The sequence below is a fragment of the Pongo pygmaeus genome, chromosome 3 (genome assembly GCF_028885625.2).
Source record: "Pongo pygmaeus isolate AG05252 chromosome 3, NHGRI_mPonPyg2-v2.0_pri, whole genome shotgun sequence".
Taxonomy (NCBI): domain Eukaryota; kingdom Metazoa; phylum Chordata; class Mammalia; order Primates; family Hominidae; genus Pongo; species Pongo pygmaeus.
This window is the reverse complement of record NC_072376.2, coordinates 80,200,650-80,228,566: the sequence shown is the minus strand read 5'-3', so window position 1 is coordinate 80,228,566 and position 27,917 is coordinate 80,200,650. Positions and strand designations below refer to the sequence as shown.

Genomic DNA, 27,917 nt, shown 5'->3' with positions numbered 1-27,917 from the left:
GAATTGTTGCCACAAATTTGCTTGCTTTTCCATTATGTATTAGATTCTCAGATAATGTTTGTATATTTCAAAAGAATAAGACTCTTGCCAAAAATATCAAGTGTTTGAAAAATGCATATAGTTATTGCCTTTATAATATACCCACATGAAACTGTACAGAGAATAAATCATGATGGTAAGATTCATTATTAGTAGCAAATATTCATTTAAAAACTCTGGAAATAATTCAAATATCTTACATTAAGAAATAGTTAAAAACTTACACAATGTGCATAGCAAGCCATTACAATCCTTTTTTTCAAAACAATGTTTAATTACACTGTCAGCCATAGTACAGGTATAGTTGGAAACTAAGGAACAAAATGATGAGTAGAACAAGATCACAATTTTTTTGTAGGATGAAAAGGCATACACAATGAGAAAAAATTTTCTAAATAAACATTGCATATGTACATTGAGTTATATAAATAGAATTAAAACCATAATGAAATGGTACACATTTTAAATTGAAATAGAGATATGGGAAAAATGATTTTTTTCCTACATTTTCATAGTTTTACAAGACTACTTACATTGATCTTCTATTACCATTACTTTCATAAAGATGTCACAGAATGAGATCAGTGCTGATCTGTCTATAAACAGACTTTTTTTACTTCAATACTTGGTGGATGAAGAAGACTTTTGTCAGTGAATGAGACAAAACATTAAACTCAAGTTACATTAAATGTGGCTACAGGCAACTGCAATTACACTGAGCTCCTGGATGCCTCATGAATTATCTCTAATAGCCATACACTGAATCTCTAATTAAAACTGACGTCAGACTGGGCACAGAAGTATGGCCAAGATGGTGAAAACTGTCTCTACTAAAAACAGAAAAATTAACCAGGTGTAGTGACAGGTCTCTGTAATCCCAGCTACTCAGGAGGCTGAGGCAGGAGCATTGCTTGAACCTGGGAGGCAGAGGTTGCAATGAGCCGAGACTGCATCATTGCACTCCAGCCTGGGTGACAGAGCAAGACTCCATCTCAAAATAAATAAATGAATAAATAAATAAATAAATAAATAAATGATGTCATAAAGTTAAATTATATTTTTGAAAAATACTTACCAATATATGGTCTGAATTGACATATTTTAGAATTTCTTTATTTGTAAACAGTTTTATAAAGAAATTTCCCCCAATGATTAGGACCAGAAAGTATTATTTGTTATGATAGAAGTGGTTGGTCATTATTTTACTGAGAAAAAAAGAATTTAGAACAAAAAGGATAACAGCAACAAAAAGATGAGTATACAATTTTGATGTGATATCCAGGAAACTTACGGGTCTACATGTCTTTTCCTCTCTCTTTTTCTTTTTTTTGGTGCGAGAATACATAGAGTGATGTGGCATTAGAGAATGGATTTAAGTTTAAAAACAGGAACACATCAGGAAACACAAGTCAGAATAATTCTCATTCATTTCGAAGCAAACACATATTCACCAGGAGCTTCATATAGTGTGAGGGAGCTACTCTAGAGGGTGAGCAGATCTCCACTGGAGAAAGGCTTGATGACCTCTCCCATTGTGGTTCAAGTGCTCCCTGTGAGACACAGCAAAGTGATGATGAGGGTCCCTAACATTAAGTTATAAATAGCACATCAATTTCACAGTGTGATTTCAGGACAAAAGGTATCATAGTCATACCTAAACAATGACCTGAGAAATAAGATCACTTAATTATGTAACTATATAGTATATAATACTGTATTATAAATGGAATTCTCAGAACTATTTCCCAGAAATTCCAAGCCCCAATACCAGACTGCTGAATGTCAGTGACTCTTATACTTCAGCTTTTAAGGTGTTTTGGGGGGGTGGGGGTGTTGGGGCAGTGAGGGGTAGTGGGGTAAGACTAGGAAACTCTAACTTTAAGTGAAATATAAAGGGTTAGAGAGCTAAAGAAGCTAAATAAATGTAGATATAAAATCATTCTAATTGTAACTAACTTTTCCTCATTGCTCATAGTCATGTAATGGCTCCAATGACTCCTAACTAAAAGAACTGAACAGAAAAAAATAAAATAAAACGACCCCAAATAAACACAAGAGATTTAGTCGAACTACAAAAAATATATATATATAGAATTAAAGCCAAGTAAAGCTACTTTCCAATAACCTATGTTAGTAATTATAATATTATAAATAAAGTGTCTGGGTGTAATATTTTCTAGCATTATCTCCTCCCACTGCAGTATCATAGCTTTGTTTCATTTCTTCCTTACACACACATACATACATGCATGTGCACAATATTTACACAAATTTGTATAAAAGATCCCACATATATTATATTACACATCTCCTTTCAAAGAAACTGAATGATTATGTCAGTTTAAAAAAATTACTCCAGTAGCTTCTGAGTTTCTCATCTTAGATGTTTGTAACAATCCTGTCAATAGTGTTTTCTGTGCTGTTGCTCTTTTCTGATAGAACAAATTCTTTCTTCACAGGAAATGGAAGAGTTTGTGCAGAGCTCTGGAGAAAATGGTATTGTGGTGTTTTCTCTGGGGTCGATAATCAGTAACGTGTCAGAAGAAAGTGCCAACATGATTGCATCAGCCCTTGCCCAGATCCCACAAAAGGTTAGATAAAGTGCCTTAATTGTGGATGGCTACTAAATGAATGTGTTAAACTGTTCAAGAGTCCATTACAGAAATGTTCTGCCTGAAACTTTAACTGCTATGATACTTCTAATTATCTCAGACATCTGTTCAAAACAAAAACATATATGGAAGATCTTAAAATCATAAGAGAGGAATTTTGGTTGATAATAATGTTGGCATTAATACTGTGATCAGAAGGAAATATATTTAAGAGGTGTTAGTGAAGTTTGGTATTATCATGGTATCATAGCATGTACATAGAAATCACTAAATTTTGCCCTGTCATTTGCTCCTTTTGGTTTACAGGATTTTAGAAGGTACTGTATACACTATAGATATTATCAAAAAGCAGTTAAATTTTAATAAGTTACTGTACTATCACAATAACAATAAGCAGGTATTGAAAAAACTTTGAAATGTATCATGTAGCTTCATCTTACCAAGCAATCTGGCTGTTTTTACTTCCCGTGCATTGGAATAGGTCTATTTAATATTCTCTTCAGGGTGCCAGTCAGAGAAAGAGTGTCCTAATCTGACAAACCACTACTCTGGAGGTACTCACCTAGCCAGTTAGATTTAGAGAAAAAGAAAAACTTGTCTTCTCTTCTGGCTTGGATGCCACTAATGTCTTAAGCAGAAAAATGTAATGGAAAGGATGAAGATAGAATCCTGCTTTTAGGGTAGACTGTGTGCATTATTAAATGTGGCCCAACAAAGACTATCCTCTAAGAATCAGATTAGTGCCTTCTCCAGATTGAGGAAGGAGCAGAAAATTTAAATAAACATGGTAGGAACTTATTTTCTAATCTATAGAATATACCTACAATCTTTGTGTATTTTCAATTTATGTTGTAGTTTCTTATCTGCATAGCCCTCTCTGAATGATCTATGCAAGTTTTTGCTGAAAACACAGAGTTACTTTAACACTTGCATATCAAATACAAGGTCAACACTTGTAAATTTTACTCCAGTTTATAAAGGTTGCTTGGGAATTCTAAAATCAGTACCTTAATTTGATACTAGACATGGTAATGGCTGGCTATAGCTGACCATATATCAATGCTGTCAATGCTATGTAGTGCATCATCTAAGTGTGAAAGATCAGTTAAGCAAAATGTAGCAAAATACAATTTTATACATTTTCAGCATCTATATTGTTAATCATGAATTGTCAATGGGCTCCTTTTTCCTACGTTGTTAGCATTTACAAAAGTAGGAATACTGATAATAGTTTGAATTTGTGTCAAACACTGCCACTTGAAATTTTTCTTGAAAGTAGCACTTGATAATTAGCAAATTAAAAGAAATTACACATACTACATATGTAGCATTGATTTATTTCTCACCATAGGCTCAGTTTAAAGATTTAATCTTTGTAATCAATGATGTCAAATTCATAAAATAACTTATGATTAGTAGACAAGTGGAAATAAGCTAAACTCTTCTCATTTCACTCAAAAATTAATAAACTTATATTAAATTTGGAAGGTTACAGCTAGTATAAAGTATATAAAATAAATATATAGGTTATTACTAATTTGCTACTTTTTTATACTAGAATTAACATTGCCTAACAATTCTTTAATATTTGAATATTTCATTGATAATCGTGTGAACCCCAAATATCTGAGACAGGTCTCAGTAAATTTAGAAAGTTTATTTTGCCAACGTGAAGCCAGGAGGAGACATTCCTTTGAGTTTCTGGTTAGCCTTTCCAAAGGAGGCAATCAGATATGCATTTATCTCAGTGAGCAGAGGGGTGACTTTGAATAGAATGGGAGGCAGTGATTTGCTTAGTGACTTTGGGTCCCCCAGGCTTATTTTTCTTTTACATTTAAAAAAAATCTTTTGGAGAAAGCATTTTAGAAGAAAATGGGTCTCTGTTCTCAGGTTTTCATCTGATCTCTAATGGCAAGGATAGTTTATTCCTCAGCAGGTCCTGAATTATTAGGAAAGCTCATTTTTAGCAGGTTGTGAAGTCTCATGTCCTGTGAAGACAAAATAAAGGGAGGAAGGGAGGAAAACAGAAACAAACAAAAGAACAATCCTTTAAAATTAATATAGGCCACATTACTCTGAAGTCCATAAATCAGTAGGCAGGTATGAAAGTGGATTATGTATGTAAATTGGTTGCTGTTATTTTCTTCTGAAGTTTCAGTTGTCTAGCTTAATTTGTAGGGCTTTATGAAAGCATGGCTTAGTTTACAGTGACTCCAAATTAGGAAAAATGGTGGAAGGGGAGGAAAAAAAACCTGAAGACACTATTTTGAAGATGTGTAGCCATGAAAAATTAGAATTCAGTCCAAACTGTAGACAGTAATAAAAATTGAAAAACATTAGGCAAGACTAGAATCTAACAACAGGTGTACTGTAATTTTTGAAACAAAATTTTTCTCTCTTGAGTTTCCCAATTTTACTAAAGACAAACCATGTTACAACTGATTTGCTTTATTATACTTGGCCTGATTATTGTATACAGAGGAGGAAGAATAATTTTTTATTTACATAGGCTTTTAAAGTGGCTTAGATGGAACTTTGTCTTATAGAAAGAAACTCAGATAGGACTTTTTTAAAGCTGAGGCAAGCCATAGATTTGTACCATCAAATACCTATGAGTTGGATGAATTGCTCTCCTCTTGGGGTTCCAAAATAAACTTGGGGCTCCTGGACCTGTCAGAAAGTTACATACTTTGCTTAACACAGTTCAGAAACCCTGTACATGGACCTTATAGATGAAGGTATGAGGCCAGTTTTCCCAAGGGGCTTTTATTGGATCCATAAGTTAAGTTTGATTCCCTAAAGGAAAGCACACAATTCCAGTGAAAGCCTTGATACAATAACCAGTTTATCCAATTGTTTTTTGTTATAAATGAAAATAGATTCTTATTGCACTTATGCAAATAACTGTATTGACAAAAGTAAAAAATACTCATAAATAGTTTCCAAATTCTGAAAAATCAGGTAGAGGGAAACAAATATGTTCTAAATTTTGTTCATAGGAGTATACTAAATTGTTAAAAGCTGTTAATAGCTTAAAAAAAAAAAGATTCCTTCACTCTGAAAAAAAAAAAAAACAAAGGATCAGCAATGTTTTAAGCAAAGTCAAAAAGATTACTTTGGTTTTCTATTAGTTCCGTCCATGTAGTTCATTCCTGTTCTGTTTGATATTCATGAACATTTTAGTTCTCCATGAGTCCTGAAAGTTTTTCTTCCATTCTAATGACACAATCTCCAAAATTATCAAAAACTTTTTTTCAAGAGCACGTTAGAATTTTATGGCTGAGTATAAAATCGCCTTCTAAAGAGGACCAAAGTCAGACAACAGTTGTCTGTGGATGGCAAAAAGTTTTAGGGCAGCCTCAGTCAAAGACACAATGGACAAGGAAATTTGTTACCTCTGTGGCACACAATAACTTAACAAATATAATTGCTACTGATAATGTACACACTAAGTCATATCAAAATTATAGGAGTTTCCCATAATTTTGGAACACATACCAATAACATATTCATATAAATACAGCTCAAAAAGACCAAACACCATTTCATATTTGACAATGTTTCCTGTATAATTTTCATACCAAATAAGCCAAATTATGTCATTTTTGGACTTTAGGGAAACTAGTAAATTAAAGGAATACTTAGGTCAGAAAAAAACATAATTTTGGAAAATTTGTCAAATATCAAAGGTTTAAATCACTTGATATCACAGGTAAAATAAATCAATCATTTGACTAAAGTAGTAACTCAAGGATTTCAAAAAAAGGCAAAAATCTTCATTCTTTGAGAGAGGAGACTCAATTTGCCAAACAACAAGCCCTAATAAAACAGCATGAACCAAATAACTTTGTTTTTCAAAATTTTATGAACAATCTATAAAATTCTAATCTTGACCATAAGATATAACTTTCCTCAGCCTTTCATAACCTTTATAATCTTTATTAAGAAGTCAGTTTATGCTTCAAGAAAACGTTGTTAATCTGACACAGGGGCCCATATGCTGGTCTTGCATTAGTGTGGCTTTGACATTAATGATTAATTTATGCATAAACTGAACTTATTTTATCTCTTAGTATCAGTTCTTACAATCTCTCACACCCACCTCTTCTCTGATAGTCCCTGGACCCTGAGGAGTTGACTAGCTTTTAGAAAACACTGTTAGCATTATGCCACAACAAACAGAACTTGAGGAAAAAGCTTACATGAGTTGAAAATGAGTTGAAGGAGAGTGTTACTATTTCACACCCTTTAAAAGGGGAGAGAAAACCAAAAACAGTGAGATGCAAGAAAAGTTAAACTTTGGGTTAAAAAAAATCTCCTATAATGTTTTAAGAGTAAATCAATCCCTTAAGAAAATTTTATTGTTCTAACCAACTATTTAGTGCATAAGTGCTTTTTTTACATCAAGCCCAATCTCTAGAAACACCATTATAATTTCCCTTTAATTACAGACAACTTGATCATATAAAAGATTTTTTTAATCTTCTTATTGTGACTTACACAGATCATTCATGATATGCTTGGACTTTCTGGTTTGTTCTGAACATCCTTCTTTCTTACACAACTGGTCATTTTATTCTAGGACTAAATTTACCATACAAGATTCTTTCTCATATAAAATTATTTCTCTTCAAGCTTTTTACAAAAAAAAAAAAAACTTTATTTTTATAACTTTCTTTACATCTCCCTTACTTCCTGGTTCCTTTTACCTTCTTTTATACATAACCTTTAAATAAGCTTTGAATTAGACAACACTTCTTCACCTTTTTAAAAAAGATGCACTTTTTTTTGGAAAGAATGTTTTCCTACAAATTTGTTTTGGAAAATACCCAAACAATGAAATATCTATTATTTAATTTAATATAACCTTAGATTCTAAATTATGAGTTTGTCTATAAGTATTTATCCCATTACATTTACCTAATTACTTTATTTAGTCATTTACCTAGAATATTCATGAAAAGTGCGATAGTCATCATTTAAAGTTATGAAATTGTCATTGCAAAATTATAACTGAGACAGTGAAAGAGATCTGACCTACCTAACTCCATCTTGCTTTTAACCTCCAAGCTCTCCATGTTTATTTCTGGGTGTAGGCCAAACTAACTTAGGGAGGAACTTAGTTTATAGTTTAACTTTGAAATAAAAATGATAACAGTCTTTTCCCAAAACAAACCTTACTGCCTGTGGACTAGATTGCTTAAAGCCACAAGATTGGAAGTTATGATAATCTTACTTAATTCAAGGTGTAGCTATTTTCATTAAACCAATATTAATGTCTTATTTATTAAAAATAGCACAAGCAAAGATCATTCTGTTTTGGGCTTGGTTTACAGTTTTGTAACCCCTATGTCAAATTTTGACACCTTAAAGTATTTGGAAAGAATAAGTATGAAATTTCTTGATTAATAAATGCAAACAAAAATATATGCTGGCAAGTCTTAATGCATTTCTAATATTATCATACTTTAGCAATAATTGTAAAGTTATCTTATTTATAAAAGATTTTATTTAAGTTACATAAACTTGAAAAAGCATTTGACTAGTCTTTTTTTCTGCAAAGTATTTAACTCAAGCACTTTTATTTTCTTAAGCCAATTAATTAGAGTTCTTTTATATATTTTCAGTAGTAAAACATTGTGTACAAAACACATAAATACGTAGATGTAGTAAGCATGCCAATAGAAGTACAAGTACATCTTACAGGTTTATAAAAACTACTCTTTGCCATATTAGACTTTCAAATTCTTGATAACCTGTTTCAATAGGTAATCTGTATGAATACTTGATCAACATAGGCAGTTGTAAGGTAAATAATATTACATTTGCGTATTAAAAGAAACCATTCAGGTGAAAATCAAAGAGCAAAATTTACATCATAATGTACACAGAGAAAAAATTTGGTGTGCTAGAAGGAAAATAAAATAGATTTAATTGCCGATTAAACATAAAATTATGGAAATTATAATGGTCTTTTAAATACATGCAATCACATACACACACACAAAAGATTATATGGCTTTTACTTCAGAACTTTAGCTATGAGGTAAAAAAAATCACCAGCTTGCAGACAAAAACCTGTTGAATCAAAACAGTGGTTTTTAACTTAATAGAAAAATAAAAGCAAATTTAAAGCAAGAAGAAAATAAAACTTTTAAAAAGGAGAGAATTTAGGAATTCTATAGCTTGCAGGACAACTTTAGGGCTCTTAATGTATATGTGCACAAAGATCATATTATCTTCATTTTACATAAATTCTGCCAAGTAGAGATGTCATAAATCCTAACGGGCAATATCAGAGGATCATTCTTCTTGTTTCGTCCTCATTCATAGATTGTTTCCCACTTTTCTTCTTAAAAGGAGGAAATGAGCTGTGGCCTAGGGTTTATATGTGGTGAATCAATGTGTGCTGCTTGTGGGCAGTACTCCACAGTGTGTCACCACTGAGTTGTTTCCGCCCTCTTATATGTCTCAGTTTCTCTCTCCAGAGGTGTATGACCTCTGGGAGGGCTCAAAATGCTGGGTGATCTGCCCTCATATGTGTTTCCTGGACTAGCCTTTATTTAAAAGTTAATTTTTGTTGGGGATTTCCCTGCAGGGCCACTCCATGTCATAGGAGGTCAACCCCAAGACAGTCCCACAAGACCCCCAGTTGCTTAGGGGTGACTTTTGGCTGGGAGGAGCAGATGCCCTTTCTCTTTGGAGCTGAGAAAACTCAGTCTCTCATTTACCTATGTAAGCCACAGTTCAGTTTCTCACACAAATCCACACAGACAAGCCAAATGAGATTAATTTGGGGAATAAAAACAATAGAGGAGACCCTTCACAACACATCTCCAAACTAGAATTAGGATTCTTAAACAACAAGTTCCTAGGAGGAAAAAAATAACAACAGTCAATACTACTTCCTGTAATCTGTACTCAGCCACCCCCTACTTTGTAACTCTTATCTGCCATTACACATGCCAAGGTAAAATCCTCTCACAGTGCAAGGTAATCTGTGGTAATCTCAAAGCCAAAGAGATCATGTCATTCAACATAGGAAAACAGAGCTTTGGACCTAAGAAAAAATCTGCCCACAACTCTTGAAACTCCACAAAGAAAACAGAGCACCCCCAAAGGGGTGAGTGGTGCCTTTGTTCTGAATTCTTTAAAAGAGTTCAAGCCATTAGAAGCCTTCTCTAGATTTTTGGTACTGCAAATGGCAAAAGACAAAAGGAGGTATATGGTGGAGGAAAAGTAAACAAAAGAACATTTGTTTTTTTAAAGACAGGAAGCAAACACAGAAACCAAGAGCATGGTTTTTAGGTTTTGTTTTGTTTTGTTTTGTTTTTTGCATCTGTGAAGAATTTTCACCAAATTAGACAGGCTTTGTTACCCACAATTTGGAATTCTCACTCAGATTTGATCAAGTCAAGTAAAGTCTGTCAAATCTGATGGGAGAAATACTGGAATGTACAAAAAAATACTCCCAAAAATGTGATCACTAAGCACTATAATGATAAGGAGAAATTAAGTCCAGCTAGTTGTTAAACATTAACCAAGACAAAACCCCAATTCAGCTATTTACCTAAGGATGGGTTTCAGGCTAAAACTGCCCTCTGTCATTCTAGAAGTAGGAAAGAACCTCAAATTCATCCTCCCTCCTGGGAGTGAGCTCAAACTCCATAGAGTTACCTCCCTTCCATTGTCATGGAAAAAGGAAATCTTGCCTTTCTTGTAGGAAGCAAGTAAAACTCCAAAAAAAACAAAAAACAAAAAAAGAAGGAGTTGTACAGCAAAATAAACTTTCAGTCTTGACAGAATTTTGGGGTATCAGGGATTCTCTGTAGGGGTTGCTCCCAGACCTCAGCCAATTGTCTTATTTGTTTGAGCCATAAAGTTGCTCATGCTGGTACCAAGCGCTGATAGGACATTTATCAAAGGTTAGGGAACCTCCACTCAGAATCTCTTCATGGTTACCAAAATGTGAACACTGAATATCTGAGACAGGTCTCAGTTAATTTAGAAAGTTTATTTTGCCAAGGTTGAAAATGTGCACCCATGACACAGCCTCAGGGGGTCCTGATGACATGTGTCCATGACATGTGTGGGGGGACAGTTTGGTTTTATACATTTTAGGGATACATGAGACATCAATCAACATATATAAGATGAACATTTGTTCAGTCCAGAAATGGGGGCCAACTAGAAACAAAGGAAGAACAACTTGAAGCATGGAAGTGGCTTCCAGGTCATAGGTAGATAAGAGAAAAATGGCTGAATTCCTTTGAGTTTCTGATTAGCCTCTCCAAATGAGGCAATTAGATAGGCATTTATCTCAGTCAGCCGAGGGCTGACTTTGAATAGAATGGGAAGTAGGTTTGCCCTGAGCAGCTTAACTTTTCCCTTTAGCATAGATTTTGGGGCACCAAGATTTATTTTCCTTTCACAATCTCATGTGTCTAGCTATTATGTTAGAAATGTCATTATTTCTTTATATACCAAATTGATTATAAAAGTAAAGACATTAAATATGGGTATTCAGCTTACCTCAGACCTTTAGTAGTTCTCATTATTTGACACCACTTCTTATTTCTTTATCTTTTATATGGATTAACTGATTATTAATCTCTCCAGAATTCTAACAAGTTATATTTTTAGAGTTATTTTCATTGAACAAGATATTTTCCTTGCCCTAACAGGTTCTATGGAGATTTGATGGCAAGAAGCCAAATACTTTAGGTTCCAATACACGACTGTACAAGTGGTTACCCCAGAATGACCTTCTTGGTAAGACTCTGGATAACAAATAATGAATATATTAGTAACAGCCAATTAGAAGTGATAATAGTTCAACATAAAACAAACATATTTAAGATTTATTATTGGAAAACTAAAAAAACAAATCAAATTTAACTACTATATATTTATTTTCCAGTCTTAGTATAAGAAGAATACATTATAGTAGTTGGCATTTTGTTATATACAGTCACATTCTTTATGGTCAGAATAAAAATCTCTTTATTCAGGTGTAATTACCTCTCACAGGTTTTAAATAACATCCTGGATTTTCTGTCTGTCTCTTATTTCTACAACTTTACATCTGTTCTTTCCCCTACTGCAGGGTTATTTCAACAGGTACTGAAAAATAACAGACATTCTTCTATTACCAATGACTCTATTTTCTATGGGAATAAATCACCAATCTTTATAATAAAGTGATAACACATTTCATGATGATGTGTAACCGGTCCTTCCTCAGCACCACCTCCACCCTACTCCCTGCTGCCTTTAAAAAAATTTAACTATTTTAAATATTTTAAGTATTTAAATATTTTTAAATATATAAATGCGACTGCATAATTTATACTACTTAAGAGACCATGTTCTTGTATACCAAATCTTATTCTTTTCTTTTTTGCACATTTTAATTTTTTAATTAAGAATATATTTTTTCATTTTGTTCACCTAGCAATCTTTTAAATTTATGTTTCCACTGTGAAGACACACAGACCACCACCTTTTCATGTAGCCTTCACTTACCTTTCCAGCAGAAGTAGGTGCTTCTTCCTCTGAAATTTGAAAACAATTTCAATGCAGTTTTGTGGGTATAATGTTACCTAGGGAACAGTTTTGCTTTAAGTTCCTTATATTGTACATTTCTTATTCAATTCTTGTGCCTTATAATTAATAACTTTGTTAAAATTCATCCACTTTTAGGTCATCCCAAAACCAAAGCTTTTATAACTCATGGTGGAACCAATGGCATCTATGAGGCGATCTACCATGGAATCCCTATGGTGGGCATTCCCTTGTTTGCGGATCAACATGATAACATTGCTCACATGAAAGCCAAGGGAGCAGCCCTCAGTGTGGACATCAGGACCATGTCAAGTAGAGATTTGCTCAAGGCACTGAAGTCAGTCATTAATGACCCTATGTGAGTATTACAATTTTGTGATTAGGTGGTACTTACAAATTATTTTGTCAACAGTGAATATGAGTTTTAATCCTTTGTTAAGAGACTAATTTTGAAGGGATTGAAGTGATTTAACCAATGTAAAATCTGCTCTTATTTTCGACCAATTATTTCAAAGTTACATTTCAACCCCACAGATTTAATGGGTCACCAATGACTGCAATGAATTATAAAATCAAAAAAATTAAAGATATGTACATAATTATTTTAAATATTTTTAATGATAGAATACACAATAGAAATAATGTAACTAGAGAAATATGATAAAATATTTCAATTCAATACCTAAAATTTCTGAAAGTATGAATCTATTCTTTCTCAAAAATTTATTTTTATTATTATCATTATTTTAAGCAATTTGATAATGAGTTATAATTTGCATAGCATAACATTCACTAAAATTTAAAATCTAAATATATTTAGTATGTTTACATAGTTACAAAGCCACAACCCTAAATAACATTTTTGTGAACTCAAATTAAACTCAAAACGCATGACGTCACTCCCAATACACCTCTAGTCCTAGAAAAATACTGACTTACTTTGTTTCTCAATAGATTATTCTCTTCACATATTTTATATAAACGAAATCATACAATTTATAGTGTTTTGTAAATGACTTCTTTCACTTAGCATAATTATTTTTAGTTTTATTAATGTTGTTGGATGTATCAGAACTCATTCATTTTTATTTCTATATAATATTCTTTGATACGTTTATACCAAAATTACCCATTTATCAGGGCATGGACATTTTAGGTCTTTCCAATTTTGGCACTTATGAACATTGTTATACATATTTTCTGTGTAAAAATATGTTTTTACTTCTTTTGAGGAGATGCTAGGAACGGACTTGCTGAGGCATATGGGAAATTGTTCTTTATGAAGAACTGCTAAACTGTTTTTCAAAGTATTTGCATCATTTTTCATTACCACCAGCTTGATAGGAGGGCTCTAATTTCTTCACACTCTTCCCAACACTTGTTATCACCTGTCTTTCTATTACAGCCATTCTAGTGTGTGTAAAGTGGTCTCTCATTATGGTTTTCATTTGCATTTCCTTATGGCTAAAGATGTTAACCATCTTTTCATGTGCTTACTGGTCATTCATGCATCTTCCTTAGATAAAATTTCTATTTAAATCTTGTGAACATTTTGTCATTTTTCTATTTATCTTATTAAGGATTCATAAGAATTATTAATATGTTATAGACACAATCCCTTATCAAACGTCTGATTTTCAAATATTTTCTTCCACTATGGGCAGATAGATTTTTTTTTTTTTACTTTTTAGACGATGCCTTTTGAAACACGAAGGTTTTAATATTGATAAAATAAATATGTAATACTTTTCCATAATCCAAAGGAAATAATATGGGAAATGCTGTGACTAGACCACCTACCATCAATTCAGAGTCTACTAATCCTACCAATATTATTATGATGTAAGGTGGTACCAGCTAAGAGAATACATTAAAAACACTTTACCAAAAAATTGGTAAGACAAGAAATGATTTAAAATATTTCAAATAAAGTAAAAAAGCAAAGAAACATAAAACATGTTAGAAAACAAAAAATATATATAGAATAAAATGGTGGATTTAAATGTGAACTAGGGCAATCGGGCAAGAGAAAGAAATAAAGGGTATTCTATAAATAGGAAGAGAAGTTAAGTTGTCTCTATTTGCAGATGACATAATTCTATATTTAGAAATCCCTTCACCTCAGCTCTAAAATTCCTTAAGCTGATAAGCAACTTCAACAAAGTCTCCGGATAGAAAAATCAATATGCAAAAATCACAAGTATTCCTATACACCAATAATACACAAGCAGAGAGCCAAATCATGAATAAATTCCCATTCAGATTTGCAACAAAGAGAATAAAATACCTAGGAATATGCCTAACAAGGTACGTGAAGGACCTCTTCAAGGAGAACTAGAAAACCCTGCTGAAGGAATTAAGAGAGGACACAAACAAATGGAAGAACATTCCATCCTCATGGATAAAAAAATCAGTATTGCAAAATGGCCATGCTGCCCAAAGTAATTTTTTTTATTATACTTTAAGTTTTAGGGTACATGTGCACAAGGTGCAGCTTTGTTACATATGTATACTTGTGCCATGTTGGTGTGCTGCACCCATTAACTCGTCATTTAACATTAAGTGTATCTCCTAATGCTATCCCGCCCCCCTCCCCCCACCCCCAGCAGGCCCTGGTGTATGATATTCCCCTTCCTGTGTCCATGTGTTCTCATTGTTCAATTCCCACCTGTGAGTGAGAACATGTGGTGTTTGGTTTTTTGTCCTTGTGACAGTTTGCTGAGAATGATGGTTTCCAGCTTCATCAAAGTCCCTGCAAAGGACGTGAATTCATCATTTTTTATGGCTGCATAGTATTCTATGGTGTATGTATGCCACATTTTCTTAATCCAGTCTATCATTGTTGGACATTTGGGTTGGTTCCAAGTCTTTGCTATTGTGAATAGTGCCACAATAAACATACGTGTGCATGTGTCTTTATAGCAGCATGATTTATAATCCTTTGAGTATATACCAAGTAATGAGATTGCTAGGTCAAATGGTATTTGTAGTTCTAGATCCCTGAGGAATTGCCACACTGACTTCCACAATGGTTGAACTGGTTTACAGTCCCACCCATAATGTAAAACTGTTCCTATTTCTCCATATCCTCTCCAGCATCTGTTGTTTCCTGACTTTTTAATGATTGCCACTCTAACTGGTGTGAGATAGTATCTCATTGTGGTTTTGATTTGCATTTCTCTGATGGCCAGTGATGATGAGCATTTTTTCATATGTCTTTTGGCTGCATAAATGTCTTCTTCTGAGGTGTCTGTTCATTTCCTTCACCCACATGTTGATGGGGTTGTTTGTTTTTTTCTTGTAAATTTGTTTGAGTTCATTGTAGATTCTGGATATTAGCCCTTTGTCAGATGAGTAGATTGCAAAAATTTTCTCCCATTCTGTAGGTCGCCTGTTCAATCTGATGGTACTTTCCTTTACTGTGCAGAAGCTCTTTAGTTTAATTAGATCCCATGTGTCAATTTTGGCTTTTGTTGCCATTGCTTTTGGTGTTTTAGACATGAAGTCCTTGACCATGCCTGTGTCCTGAATGGTATTGTCTAGGTTTTCTTCTAGGGTTTTTATGGTTTTAGGTCTAACATTTAAGTGTTTAATCAATCTTGACTTAATTTTTTATAAGGTGTGAGGAAGGGATCCAGTATCAGCTTTCTACATATGGCTAGCCAGTTTTCCCAGCACCATTTATTAAATAGGGAATCCTTTCCCCATTTCTCATTTTTGTCAGGTTTGTCAAAGATCAGATAGTTGTAAATGTGTGGCATTATTTCTTTTTATTATTATTATTATTATTATTATTATTATACTTTAGGCTCTATGGTACATGTGCGCAATGTGCAGGTAAGTTACATATGTATACATGTGCCATGCTGGTGCGCTGCACCCACCAACTCTTCATCTAGCATTAGGTATGTCTCCCAATGCTCTCCCTCCCCCCTCCCCCCACCCCACAATAGTCCCCGAAGTGTGATGTTCCCCTTCCTGTGTCCATGTGTTCTCATTGTTCAATTCCCACCTATGAGTGAGAATATGCGGTGTTTGGTTTTTTGTTCTTGCGATAGTTTACTGAGAATGATGATTTCCAATTTCATCCATGTCCCTACAAAGGACATGAACTCATCATTTTTTATGGCTACATAGTATTCCATGGTGTATATGTGCCACATTTTCTTAATCCAGTCTATCATTGTTGGACATTTGGGTTGGTTCCAAGTCTTTGCTATTGTGAATAATGCCGCAATAAACATAGTGTGCATGTGTCTTTATAGCAGCATGATTTCTAGTCCTTTGGGTATATACCCAGTAATGGGATGGCTGGGTCAAATGGAATTTCTAGTTCTAGATCCCTGAGGAATCGCCATGTGTGGCATTATTTCTGAGGGCTCTGTTCTGTTCCATTGGTCTATATCTCTGTTTTGGTACCAGTACCATGCTGCTTTGGTTACTGTAGCCTTGTAGTATAGTTTGAAGTCAGGTACCGTGATGCCGCCAGCTTTGTTCTTTTGGCTTAGGATTGACTTGGCAATGGGGGCTCTTTTCTGGTTCCATATGAACTTTAAAGTAGTTTTTTCCAATTCTGTGAAGAAACCCATTGGTAGCTTGATGGGAATGGCATTGAATCTATAAATTACCTTGGGCAGTATGGCCATTTTCACGATATTGATTTTTCCTACCCATGAGCATGGAATGTTCTTCCATTTCTTTGTATCCTCTTTTATTTCACTGGGCAGTGGTTTGTAGTTTTCCTTGAAGAGGTCCTTCACATCCCTTGTAAGTTGGATTCCTATGTATTTTATTCTCTTTGAAGCAACTGTGAATGGAGTTCACTCATGATTTGGCTCTCTGTCTGCTATTGGTGTATAAGAATGTTTTGATTTTTGCACATTGATTTTGTATCCTGAGACTTTGCTGAAATTGCCTATCAGCTTAAGATTTTGAGCTGAGACAATGGGGTTTTCTAGATATACAATCATGTCTTCTGCAAACAGGGACAATTTGACTTCCTCTTTTCCTAATTGAATACACTCTATTTCCTTCTCCTGCCTGATTGTCCTGGCCAGAACATCCAACACTATGTTGAATAGCAGTGGTGAGAGAGGGCATCCCTGTCTTGTGCCTGTTTTCAAAGGGAATGCTTCCAGTTTTTGCCTATTCAGCATGATATTTGCTGTGGGTTTGTCATAGATAGCTCTTATTATTTTGAGATACTCCCCATCAATACCTGATTTATTGAGAATTCTTAGCATGAAGGGCAGTTGAATTTTGTCAAAGGCCTTTTCTGCATCTATTGAGATAATCATGTGGTTTTTGTCATTGGTTCTGTTTATGTGCTGGATTACATTTATTGATTTGTGTAAGTTGAACCAGCCTTGCAACCCAGAGATGAAGCCCAATTGGTCATGGTGGATAAGCTTTTTTATGTGCTGCTGGATTTGGTTTGCCAGTATTTTATTGAGGATTTTTGCATCAATGTTCATAGGGATATTGGTCTACAATTCTCTTTTTTTTGTTGTGTCTCTGCCAGGCTTCAGTATCAGGATGACGTTGGACTCATAAAATGAGTTAGGGAGGATTCCCACATTTTCTGTTGATTGGAATCGTTTCAGAAGGAATGGTACCAGCTTCTCTTTGTACCTCTGGTAGAATTTGGCTGTGAATCCATCCGGTCCTGGACTTTTTTTGGTTGGTAAGCTATGAATTATTGCCTCAATTTCAGAGCCTGTTATTGGTCTATTCAGAGATTCAACTTCATCCTGGTTTAGTCTTGGGGGGGTGTGTGTGTCGAGGAATTTATCCATTTCTTCTTGATTTTCTGGTTTATTTGCATAGAGGTGTTTACAGTATTCTCTGATGGTAGTTTCTTTTTCTATGGAATTGGTGTTGATATCCCCTTAATCATTTTTTATTGCATCTATTTGATTCGTCTTTTTCTTCTTTATTATTCTTGCTAGCAGTCTATCAATTTTGTTGTTCTTTTCAAAAAACCAGCTCTTGGATTCATTGATTTTTTTGCAGAGTTTTTTGTGTCTCTATTTCCTTCACTTCTGCTCTGATCTTAATTATTTCTTGCCTCCTGCTAGCTTTCAAATGTGTTTGCTCTTGCTTCTCTAGTTCTTTTAATTGGGATGTTAGGGTGTCAATTTTACATCTTTCCTGCTTTCTCTTGTGGGCATTTAGTGCTATAAATTTCCCTCTACACACTGCTTTGAATGTGTCCTAGAGATTCTGGTGTGTTGTGTCTTTGTTCTCGTTGGTTTCAAAGAACATCTTTAATTCTGTCTTCATTTCGTTATGTACCCAGTAGTCATTCAGGAGCAAGTTGTTCAGTTTCCATGTAGTTGAACAGTTTTGAGTGACTTTCTTAGTCCAGAGTTCTAGTTTGATTGCACTGTGGTCTGAGAGACAGTTTGTTATAATTTCTGTTCTTTCACATTTGCTGAGGAGTGCTTTACTTCCAACTATGTGGTCAATTTTGGAGTAGGTGTGGTGTGGTGCTGAAAAGAATGTATATTCTGTTGATTTGGGGTGGAGAGTTCTGTAGATGTCTATTAGGTCCACTTCATGCAGAGCTGAGTTCAATTCTTGGATATCCTTGTTAACATTCTGTCTCGTTCATCTGTCTAATATTGACGGTGGTTTGTTAAAGTCTCCCATTATTATTGTGTGGGAGTCTAAGTCTCTTTATAGGTCTCTAAGGACTTGCTTTATGAATCTGGGTGCTCCTGTATTGGGTGAATATATATTTAGGATAGTTCATTCTTCTTGTTGAATTGATCCCTTTACCATTATGTAATGGTCTTCTTTGTCTCTTTTGATCTTTGCTGGTTTAAAGTCTGTGTTATCAGAGACTAGGATTGCAACCCCTGCCTTTTTGTTTTCCATTTTTTGGTAGATCTTCCTCCATCCCTTTATTTTGAGCCTATATGTGTCTCTGCACATGAGATGGGTTTCCTGAATACAGCACAGTGATGGGTCCTGACTCTTTATCCAATTTGCCAGTCTGTGTCTTTTAATTCTAGCATTTAGCCCATTTACATTTAAGGTTAATATTGTTATGTGTGAATTTGAAACTGTCATTATGATGTTAGCTGATTGTTTTGCTCGATAGTTGATGCCATTTTTTCCTAGCCTCATTGGTCTTTACCATTTGGCTTGTTTTTGCAGTGGCTGGTACTGGTTGTTCCTTTCCATGTTTAGTGCTTCCTTCAGGAGATCTTTTAGGGTAGGTCTGGTGGTGACAAAATCTCTCAGCATTTGCTTGTCTGTAAAGTATTTAATTTCCCCTTCACTTATGAAGCTTAGTTTGGCTGGATATGAAATTCTGTGTGGAAGATTCTTTTCTTTAAGAATCTTGAATATTGGTCCCCACTCTCTTCTGGCTTTTAGAGTTCCTTCTGAGAGATCAGCTGTTAGTCTGATAGGCTTCCCTTTGTGGGTAACCCGACCTTTCTCTCTGGCTCCCCTTAACATTTTTTCCTTCATTTCAACTTTGGTGAATCTGACAATTATGTGTCTTGGAGTTGATCTTCTCAAGGAGTATCTTTATGACATTCTCTGTATTTCTTGAATTTCAATGCTGGCCTGCCTTGCTAGATTGGGGAAGCTTTCCTGGATGACAGCCTGCAGATTGTTTTCCAACTTGTTCCCATTCTCCCCATCATTTTCAAGTAAACCAAGCAGATATAGATTTGGTCTTTTCACATAGTTCCATATTTCTTGGAGGTTTTGTTTGTTTCCTTTTATTCTTTTTTCTCTAAACTTCTCTTCTCGCTTCATTTCATTCATTTCATCTTCCATCACTGATACCGTTTCTTCCAGCTGATCGAATCAGCTACTGAGGCTTGTGCATTCATCACATAGTTCTCGTGCCATGATTTTCAGCTCCATCAGGTCCTTTAAGGACTTCTCTGCATTGGTTATTCTAGTTAGCCATTCGTCTAATCTTTTTTCAAGGTTTTTAACTTCTTTGCCATGGTTTCAAACTTCCTCCTTTAGTCCGGAATAGTTTGATCGTCTGAAGCCTTCTTTCAACTCGTCAAAGTCATTCTCCGTCCAGCTTCCATTGCTGGTGAGGAGCTGCATTCCTTTGGAGGAGGAGAGGCATTCTGATTTTTAGAATTTCCAGTTTTTCTGCTCTTATTTTTTCCCCATCTTTGTGGTTTTATCCACCTTTGGTCTTTAATGATGGTGATGTATAAATGGGGTTTTGGAGTGGATGTCCTTTCCGTTTGTTAGTTTTCCTTCTAACAGTCAGGACCCTCAGCTGCAGGTCTGTTGGAGTTTGCTGGAGGTCCACTGCAGATCCTGTTTGCCTGGATATCAGCAGTGGACATTGCAGAACAGTGGATATTGGTAAACACCAAATGTTGTTGTCTGATTGTTCCTCTGGAAGTTTTCTCAGAGGAGTACCCAGCCATGTAAGGTGTCAGTCTGCCCCTACTGGGAGGTGCCTCCCAGTTAGGCTACTTGGGGATCAGGACCCACTTGAGTAGGCAGTCTGTCCATTCTCAGATCTCAAGCTGCATGCTGGGAGAACCACTACTCCTTTCAAAGCTGTCAGACATGGACATTTAAGACTGCAGAGGTTTCTGCTGCCTTTTGTTTGATTATGCCCTGCCCCCAAAGATGGATCTATAGAGGCAGGCAGGCCTCCTTGAGCTGTGGTGGGCTCCACCCAGTTCGAGCTTCTGGGCTGCTTTGTTTACCTACTCAATCCTCAGCAATGGCGGGCACCCCACCCCCAGCCTCGCTGCCACCTTGCAGTTCGACCTCAGACTGCTGTGCCAGCAATGAGTGAGGCTCCGTGGGCAAAGGACCCTCTGAGCCAGGTGCAGGATATAATTTCCCGGTGTGCCATTTGCTAAAACCTTTGGAAAAGTGCAGTATTAGGGTGGGAGTGACCAGATGTTCCAGGTGCCATCTGTTATCCCTATCCTTGGCTAGGGAAGTGAATTCCCGGACCCCTTGTGCTTCCCAGATGAGGCAATGCCTAGCCCTGCTTCAGCTCACACATGGTGCTCTGCACCCACTGTCTTGCACCCACTGTCCAACAGTCCCCCATGAGATGAACCTGGTACCTCAGTTGGAAATGCAGAAATCATTCCTCTTCTGGGTCACTCACACTGGGAGCTGTAGACTGGAGATGTTCCTATTCAGCCATCTTGGCTCCTACCCAAAGTAATTTATATATTCAAAGCTATTCCCATCAAACTACCATTGACATTCCTCACAGAATTAGAAAAAAACTACTTTAAATTTCATATGGAAGCAAAAAAGAGCCCATATAGCCAAGATAATCCTAAGTAAAAAGAACAAAGCTGGAGGCATCACGCTACCTGATGTCAAACTATACTATTAGGCTACATAATCAAAACAGAATGGTACTGGTACCAAACAGATATATAGACCAAAGGAACAGAACATATGCCTTGGAAATAACACTACACATCTACAACTATCTGATCTTTAACAAACCTGAAAAAAAACAAGCAATTAGGGAAAGGATTCCCTATTTAAAAAATGGTGTTTTGGGAAAACTGGCTAGCCATATGGAGACAACTGCAACTGGATCCCTTCCTTACACCTTACAGTAACCAAACCAGCATAGTACTGGAACGAAGACAGACATATAGACCAATGGAACAGAACAGAGGCCTCAGAAATAACACCACACATCTACAACCATCTGATCTTTGACAAACCTGACAAAAACAAGCAATGGGGAAAGGATTCCCTATTAAATAAATGGTGCTGGAGAAACCAGCTAGCCATACGCAGAAAATGGAAACTAGTCCCCTGCCTTACACCTTATGAAAAATTAACTCAAGATGGATTAAAGACTTAAATGTAAAATCCAAAACCATAAAAACCCTAGAAGAAAACCTAGGCAATATCATTCAGGACATAGGCATGGGCAAAAATTTCATGACACAAACACCAAAAGCAATTGCAACAAAAGCCAAAATTGACAAATGGGATCAAATTAAACTAAAGAGCTTCTTCATAGCAAAATAAACTATCATCAGAGGGAACAGGCAACCTACAGAATGAGGGAATATTTTTGCAATCTATCCCTCTGACAAAGGTCTAATATCCGGAATCTACAAGAAACTTAAACAAATTTATAAGAAAAAAAATAACACCATCAAAAAGTGGGCAAAAGATATAAACAGACACTTCTCAAAAAAAGACATTTATGCAGCCAACACACTTATGAAAAAGCTCAATATCACTGATCATTAGAGAAATGCAAATCAAAACCACAATGAGATACAATCTCATGCCAGTCAGAATGGCGATGATTGAAAAGTCAAAAAACAACAGATGCTAGTGAAGCTGGGGAGAAATAGGAAAGCTTTTACCTTTTTGATGGGAATGTAAGTTAGTTCAACCGTCATGGAAAACAGTGTGGTGATTCCTCAAAGACCTAGAACCAGAAACACCATTTGACTTAGCAGTCTCATTACTTGGTATATACCCAAAGGCATATAAATCATTCTACTATAAAGACACATGCACATGTGTGTCTATTGCAGCACTATCTACAATATCAAAGATATGGAACCAACCCAAATGCTCATCAGTGATAGAATGGATAAAGAAAATATGATACATATACACTATGCAATACTATGCACCATAAAAAGGAATGAGATCATGTCTGTTGCAGGGACATGGATGAAATATAAAGCCATTATCCTCAGCAAACTAACACAGGAACAGAAAACCAAATACCACATGTTCTCACTCATAAGGGGGAGTTGAACAATGAGAATACATGGACTCAGGGAGGGGAGCAATGCACACCAGGGCCATTCGGGGCATGGAAGGGAAGTGAGAGTATCAGGACATATAGCTAATACATGAGGGGCTTAAAATCTAGTTGACAGATTGATAGGTGCTGCAAACCACCATGGCACACATATACCTATGTAAAAAACCCACACATTCTGCACATATATCCTGGAACTTAAAATAAAACTGTTTTAAAAAAATGTGAACCGACTAGATGTGGTTGCTCAAGCCTGTAATCCCAGCACTTTGGGAGGCTGAGGAGGGCAGATCACGAGGTCAAGAGATCGAGACCATACTCCTGGCCAACATAGTGAAACACTGTCTCTACTAAAAATACAAAAATTAGCTAGGCATGGTGGTGTGCACCTGTAGTCCCAGCTACTTGGGAGGTTGAGGCAGGATAATCACTTGAACCCAGGAGAGAGAGGTTGCAGTGAGCCGAGATAGTGCCACTGCACTCCAGCCTGGTGACAGAGCGAGACTCCATCTCAAAGATCAAAACAAAAAAGTGAACCTACCAGTACTCACATTAAATGTAAACAGACCAAAAAAGAAATAATGATCTTTGAAATCTTTTATTTAAGGAGATAAAACATTTGAAGTTCAAAATTAAATGTAACCTATGTGTTATATATGTGTGTGTATATATATTGCACATATATCTGTATATATGTATCCATACATATATCTCTGGTTGTGTGTGTGTAGACAGAAAATAAACATTTTTAAAAGAGTTTATGGAGACCGGGTGTGGTGGCTCATACCTGTAATCCCAACACTTTGGGAGGCCAAGGTGGGAGGATCACATGAGGTCAGGAGTTCGAGACCAGCCTGGCCAACATGGTGAAATCCTGTGTCCACTAATAATACAAAACTTAGCCAGGTGTGGGGGATGAGCACCTGTAGTCCCAGACACTTGGGAGGTTGAGGCATGAGAATCACTTGAACCCAGGAGACATAAGTTGCAGTCAGCCAAGATCGCTCCATCGCACTCAAGCCTGGGTGACAGAGAGAGACTCTATCTCAAAAAAAATAAAAAAAGATTATATAAAATAGTTACCTGAATTGACCATATGCTGGGCCATAAATAAACACTATGTAAATTGTATAAGATTCAAACTCATAAAAATTGTATGTTCTAGTCATACTAGAAATAAATTATATATCATCCAAAAAATGATAACTAAAAATAATATGATTCTTTAAAATAAAAAATATTTTTAAAAATTCAGTCAACAAAAAATTCTTGTTATAAATGTGCCTTCCTCTCATTAACTATTCTTCCAAGTATACATCCAACAAAAATGAATAAATATGTAAATCTCATAAAATATATAAATATCCTAATACCATAATTATTAGTAAGATCAAAAAATGTTAACAACACAAATATCCATTTATCATAAAATGAAGAGATCATCTGTGGTCTTTGTCAATCAACTGAATACTCTACACCAGTGCAATTATACAACTGCTAAACAAAAACAAAAATGAATATGTATTATTTAATTCAATTACATAAACAATACTAATCTATGATATTAGAATTCAGGTTAATACTTACTTTGAGGATAAAAGTAGTGACTAAAATGGCCCAGGAGGAGAGAGTTCTTCTATGCAGTTTATGATAAATTGGTGTCTTCACTTTGGGATAATGTTTAAGATAATCTTAAAATTTTGAGGTAGTCACATAGTGTATATATATTTATCCTATGTATTTCATACTTAAAGTTTTATTGTGGAAGATATATAACATATTTTTAAGTTCCAGAAATCAAACAGCAAAATAAGCAGGAAGCAGTAGAGAAATCCTGTGGGTTCCTATAGTGTGGCCAGGAAAGGACTCTCTAAGAGGTATCATTTAAGGGGAAGCCTCTAAAAGAAATAGAAGCAAACCTCAAGTAGTTGCAAGAAAGAATGCTCAATGAGAGAGACACGGGACAAAAGGTGTAAAGGGGCTAAAGTGAGAACAACTTCAGGAGTTTAAAGAAAAACAGAAGGCCATTGTCTCTAGAAGAACGTGTACAGCGGGAAAGGGTTAGGACAAGTAGGTGCCTATGTAGAGTTCTCTAGACCACAGACAGATTTGGATTTTATTCTTAATGTAACAAGAAACCAGATGGAAATCTTAACAGGCAAATGTCATAACTTGACATTAATTTAGAAAATATTCTGGCTACTAGAAGGAAAATATGGTAGAAGACAGATGATTACAGTAGAAGCTGAGAAACTGGTTAGGAGGCATTTCACCAGTTGTGACACAGTTCTTCTTTAAATATGTCAAAATGGGCTGGGCACAGTGGTTCATGTCTGTAGGGCCAACACTTTGGGAGGCAGAGGCAGGAGAATGACTTGACCACAGGAGTTCCAGACCAGTATGGGCACTACAGCAAGACCTCATATCTAAAAATATAAAAAATAAAAAAATAGCCAGGCATGGTTGTGCGCAGCTGTAGTCCCAGCTTCTCATGAGGCTGAGGTGGAGGATTACTTGAGACTGAAACAGAAAGGCTGCACTGAGCCATGATCAAGTGACTGCACTCAGCCTGTGTAATGGAGCAAAAGCCTGTCTCAAAAAAATAAAAATAAAAAATAAAAATATCAAAATGATCTTTCCTAGATTCTAATTCCACTACCTTACTTATAGCACTTAGAATGGCTCACAATATTTTCTGCTCTAGAAAAACATTAACTTTCCCACCTAAAATTCCATTTTTCATTTTTAAAGGTATTTGTCAATTATAAAACTCCAATTTAAAAACCAAACTTTCTGTAACGACATGAATTAAAACATTCAAATTTTATGTCAATTCAATGACACTTACTTTGAATCACTTGTGTGACGCTTTTCAAAGACCATCCATACACTTGATATGCTTAAGCAATAAATTTACTTTTAATGTTGGTATCTTTATGTTTATCCTTCAGCTATAAAGAGAATGCTATGAAATTATCAATGATTCATCATGATCAACCCGTGAAGCCCCTGGATCGAGCAGTCTTCTGGATTGAGTTTGTCATGCGCCACAAAGGAGCCAAGCACCTTCGAGTCGCAGCCCACGACCTCACCTGGATCCAGTACCACTCTTTGGATGTGATAGCATTCCTGCTGGCCTGCGTGGCAACTGTGATATTTATCATCACAAAATGTTTCCTGTTTTGTTTCCGAAAGCTTGCCAAAACAGGAAAGAAGAAGAAAAGGGATTAGTTATATCAAAAGCCTGAAGTGGAATGATCGAAAGAATGGGACTTCTCCTTTATTCCAGCATGTGGGGTTTTAAATGGAGGATTTCCTTTTTCCTGTGACAAAACATCTTTTCACAACTTACCCTGTTAAGTCAAAATTTATTTTCCAGGAATTTAATACGTACTTTAGTTGGAATTATTCTATGTCAATGATTTTTAAGCTATGAAAAATAACAATAATATAAAACCTTATGGACTTACACTGAAATTTATTATTCTAATTCAAAACTTACACACGAAAGTTATGGAGCTTCCTTATGTTTCACACATTGTATTTGAACACAAAACATTGACAACTCCACTCATAGTATCAACATTGTTTTGCAAATACTCAGAATATTTTGGCTTCATTTTGAGCAGAATTTTTGTTTTTAATTTTGCCAATGAAATCTTCAATAATTAAATTATGTAAAAAGTCTCACTCTTCCTTTTGAAATTGCAAGACCAGTAGTGTTGCTTGGCTTTTATTGTGTATTCAGACTTAGCATCACTTGTTTCCTAGAAGACATGGCAAGTTTATTCCTAGAATGAAAGATAGTTTAATGTACAAAAATTAACATGTATGTTATACCACATTAACAGATACAGATCTACATAACAAACTAGAAAGCCCAGAAATAAATCCATGAATATAAACAGCTAACTAATCTTCAATAAGAGTCTTAAATATACTCAATGAAGATAGATGAGTATCATCTATCAAAAAATGGTGCTGAGAAAACTGATGTCCACAAGCAAAAGAAAAAAGTGAACCCTTATTTTTTATCATATACAAAAATCAACTCAAAATGGATGAAAGATGGCAACATAAGACCGGAAACAGTAAAACTTCCAGAAGATGGAGATCTGGCAAGATGTTTGAATACGAACAGCTCCTGTCTGCAGCTCTCAGACCAATGCAGAAGGCAGGGTGCTCCTGCATTGCCAGGGATCTTCCTCCCACAGCCAAGGGAAGCCATGAGGGACTGTGCTATCCAGCCCAGATATTATGCTTTCCCCATGGTTTTTGCAATCCACAGAGCAGGGTACTCCCTTCTGTGCCGACACCACCGAGCCCTGGGTTGCAATCACCAAACTGGGGAGCTCTTTGGGCAGACACCAAGCTAGCTACAGGAGTTTGTTGTCGTTGTTGTTGTTGTTTTGTTTTGTTTGTTTGTTTGTTTTGTGCCTGGAGCCGAAGTGAGACAGAACCGTTCACTCCCCTAGAAAGGGGACTGAAGCTGGGGAGCCAAGTGGTCTCGCTTAGTTGGTCCCACTCCCATGGAGCCCAGCAAGCTAGGAACCACTAGCTTGAAATTTTCACTGCCAGCACAGCAATCTGAAGTCAACATGGGACAATCGAGCTTAGTGGGGGGAAGGGCCATTACTGAGTCTTGAGTAAGCGGTTTTCCCCTTACAGTGCTAAGCAGGCCAGGAAGTTTGTACTGGACAGAATTCACCACAGTGCAGCAAAGCGTCTGTGGCCAGACTACACCTCTAAATTCCTCCCCACTGGGCAGGGCATCTCTGAAAGAAAGGCAGCAGCACCAGTCAAGGACTTATAGATAAAACTCCCATCTCCCTGGGACAGAGCACCTGGGGGAAGGAGCAGCTGTGGGCAAAGCTTCAGTGGATTTAAACCTTCCTGCCTGTCAGCTTCGAACAGAACAGTGGATCCTGACAAGG

General features: G+C 35.9%; 1 protein-coding gene across 1 annotated transcript in view; it reads left to right on the top strand.

Moving 5' to 3' along the window:
- UGT2B17 (UDP glucuronosyltransferase family 2 member B17) overlaps positions 1 to 26,444 on the top strand; it is a 48,175-nt gene extending 21,731 nt beyond the window's left edge. Inside the window, exons 4-7 of the mRNA XM_063663715.1 lie at positions 2,499 to 2,630; positions 11,336 to 11,423; positions 12,354 to 12,573; positions 25,935 to 26,444. Of these exons, the coding sequence (XP_063519785.1) occupies positions 2,499 to 2,630; positions 11,336 to 11,423; positions 12,354 to 12,573; positions 25,935 to 26,214 (720 nt within the window). The 3' untranslated portion in view covers positions 26,215 to 26,444. The remainder of the gene's footprint in view (positions 1 to 2,498; positions 2,631 to 11,335; positions 11,424 to 12,353; positions 12,574 to 25,934) is intronic.
- Positions 26,445 to 27,917: the final 1,473 nt, after the last annotated feature.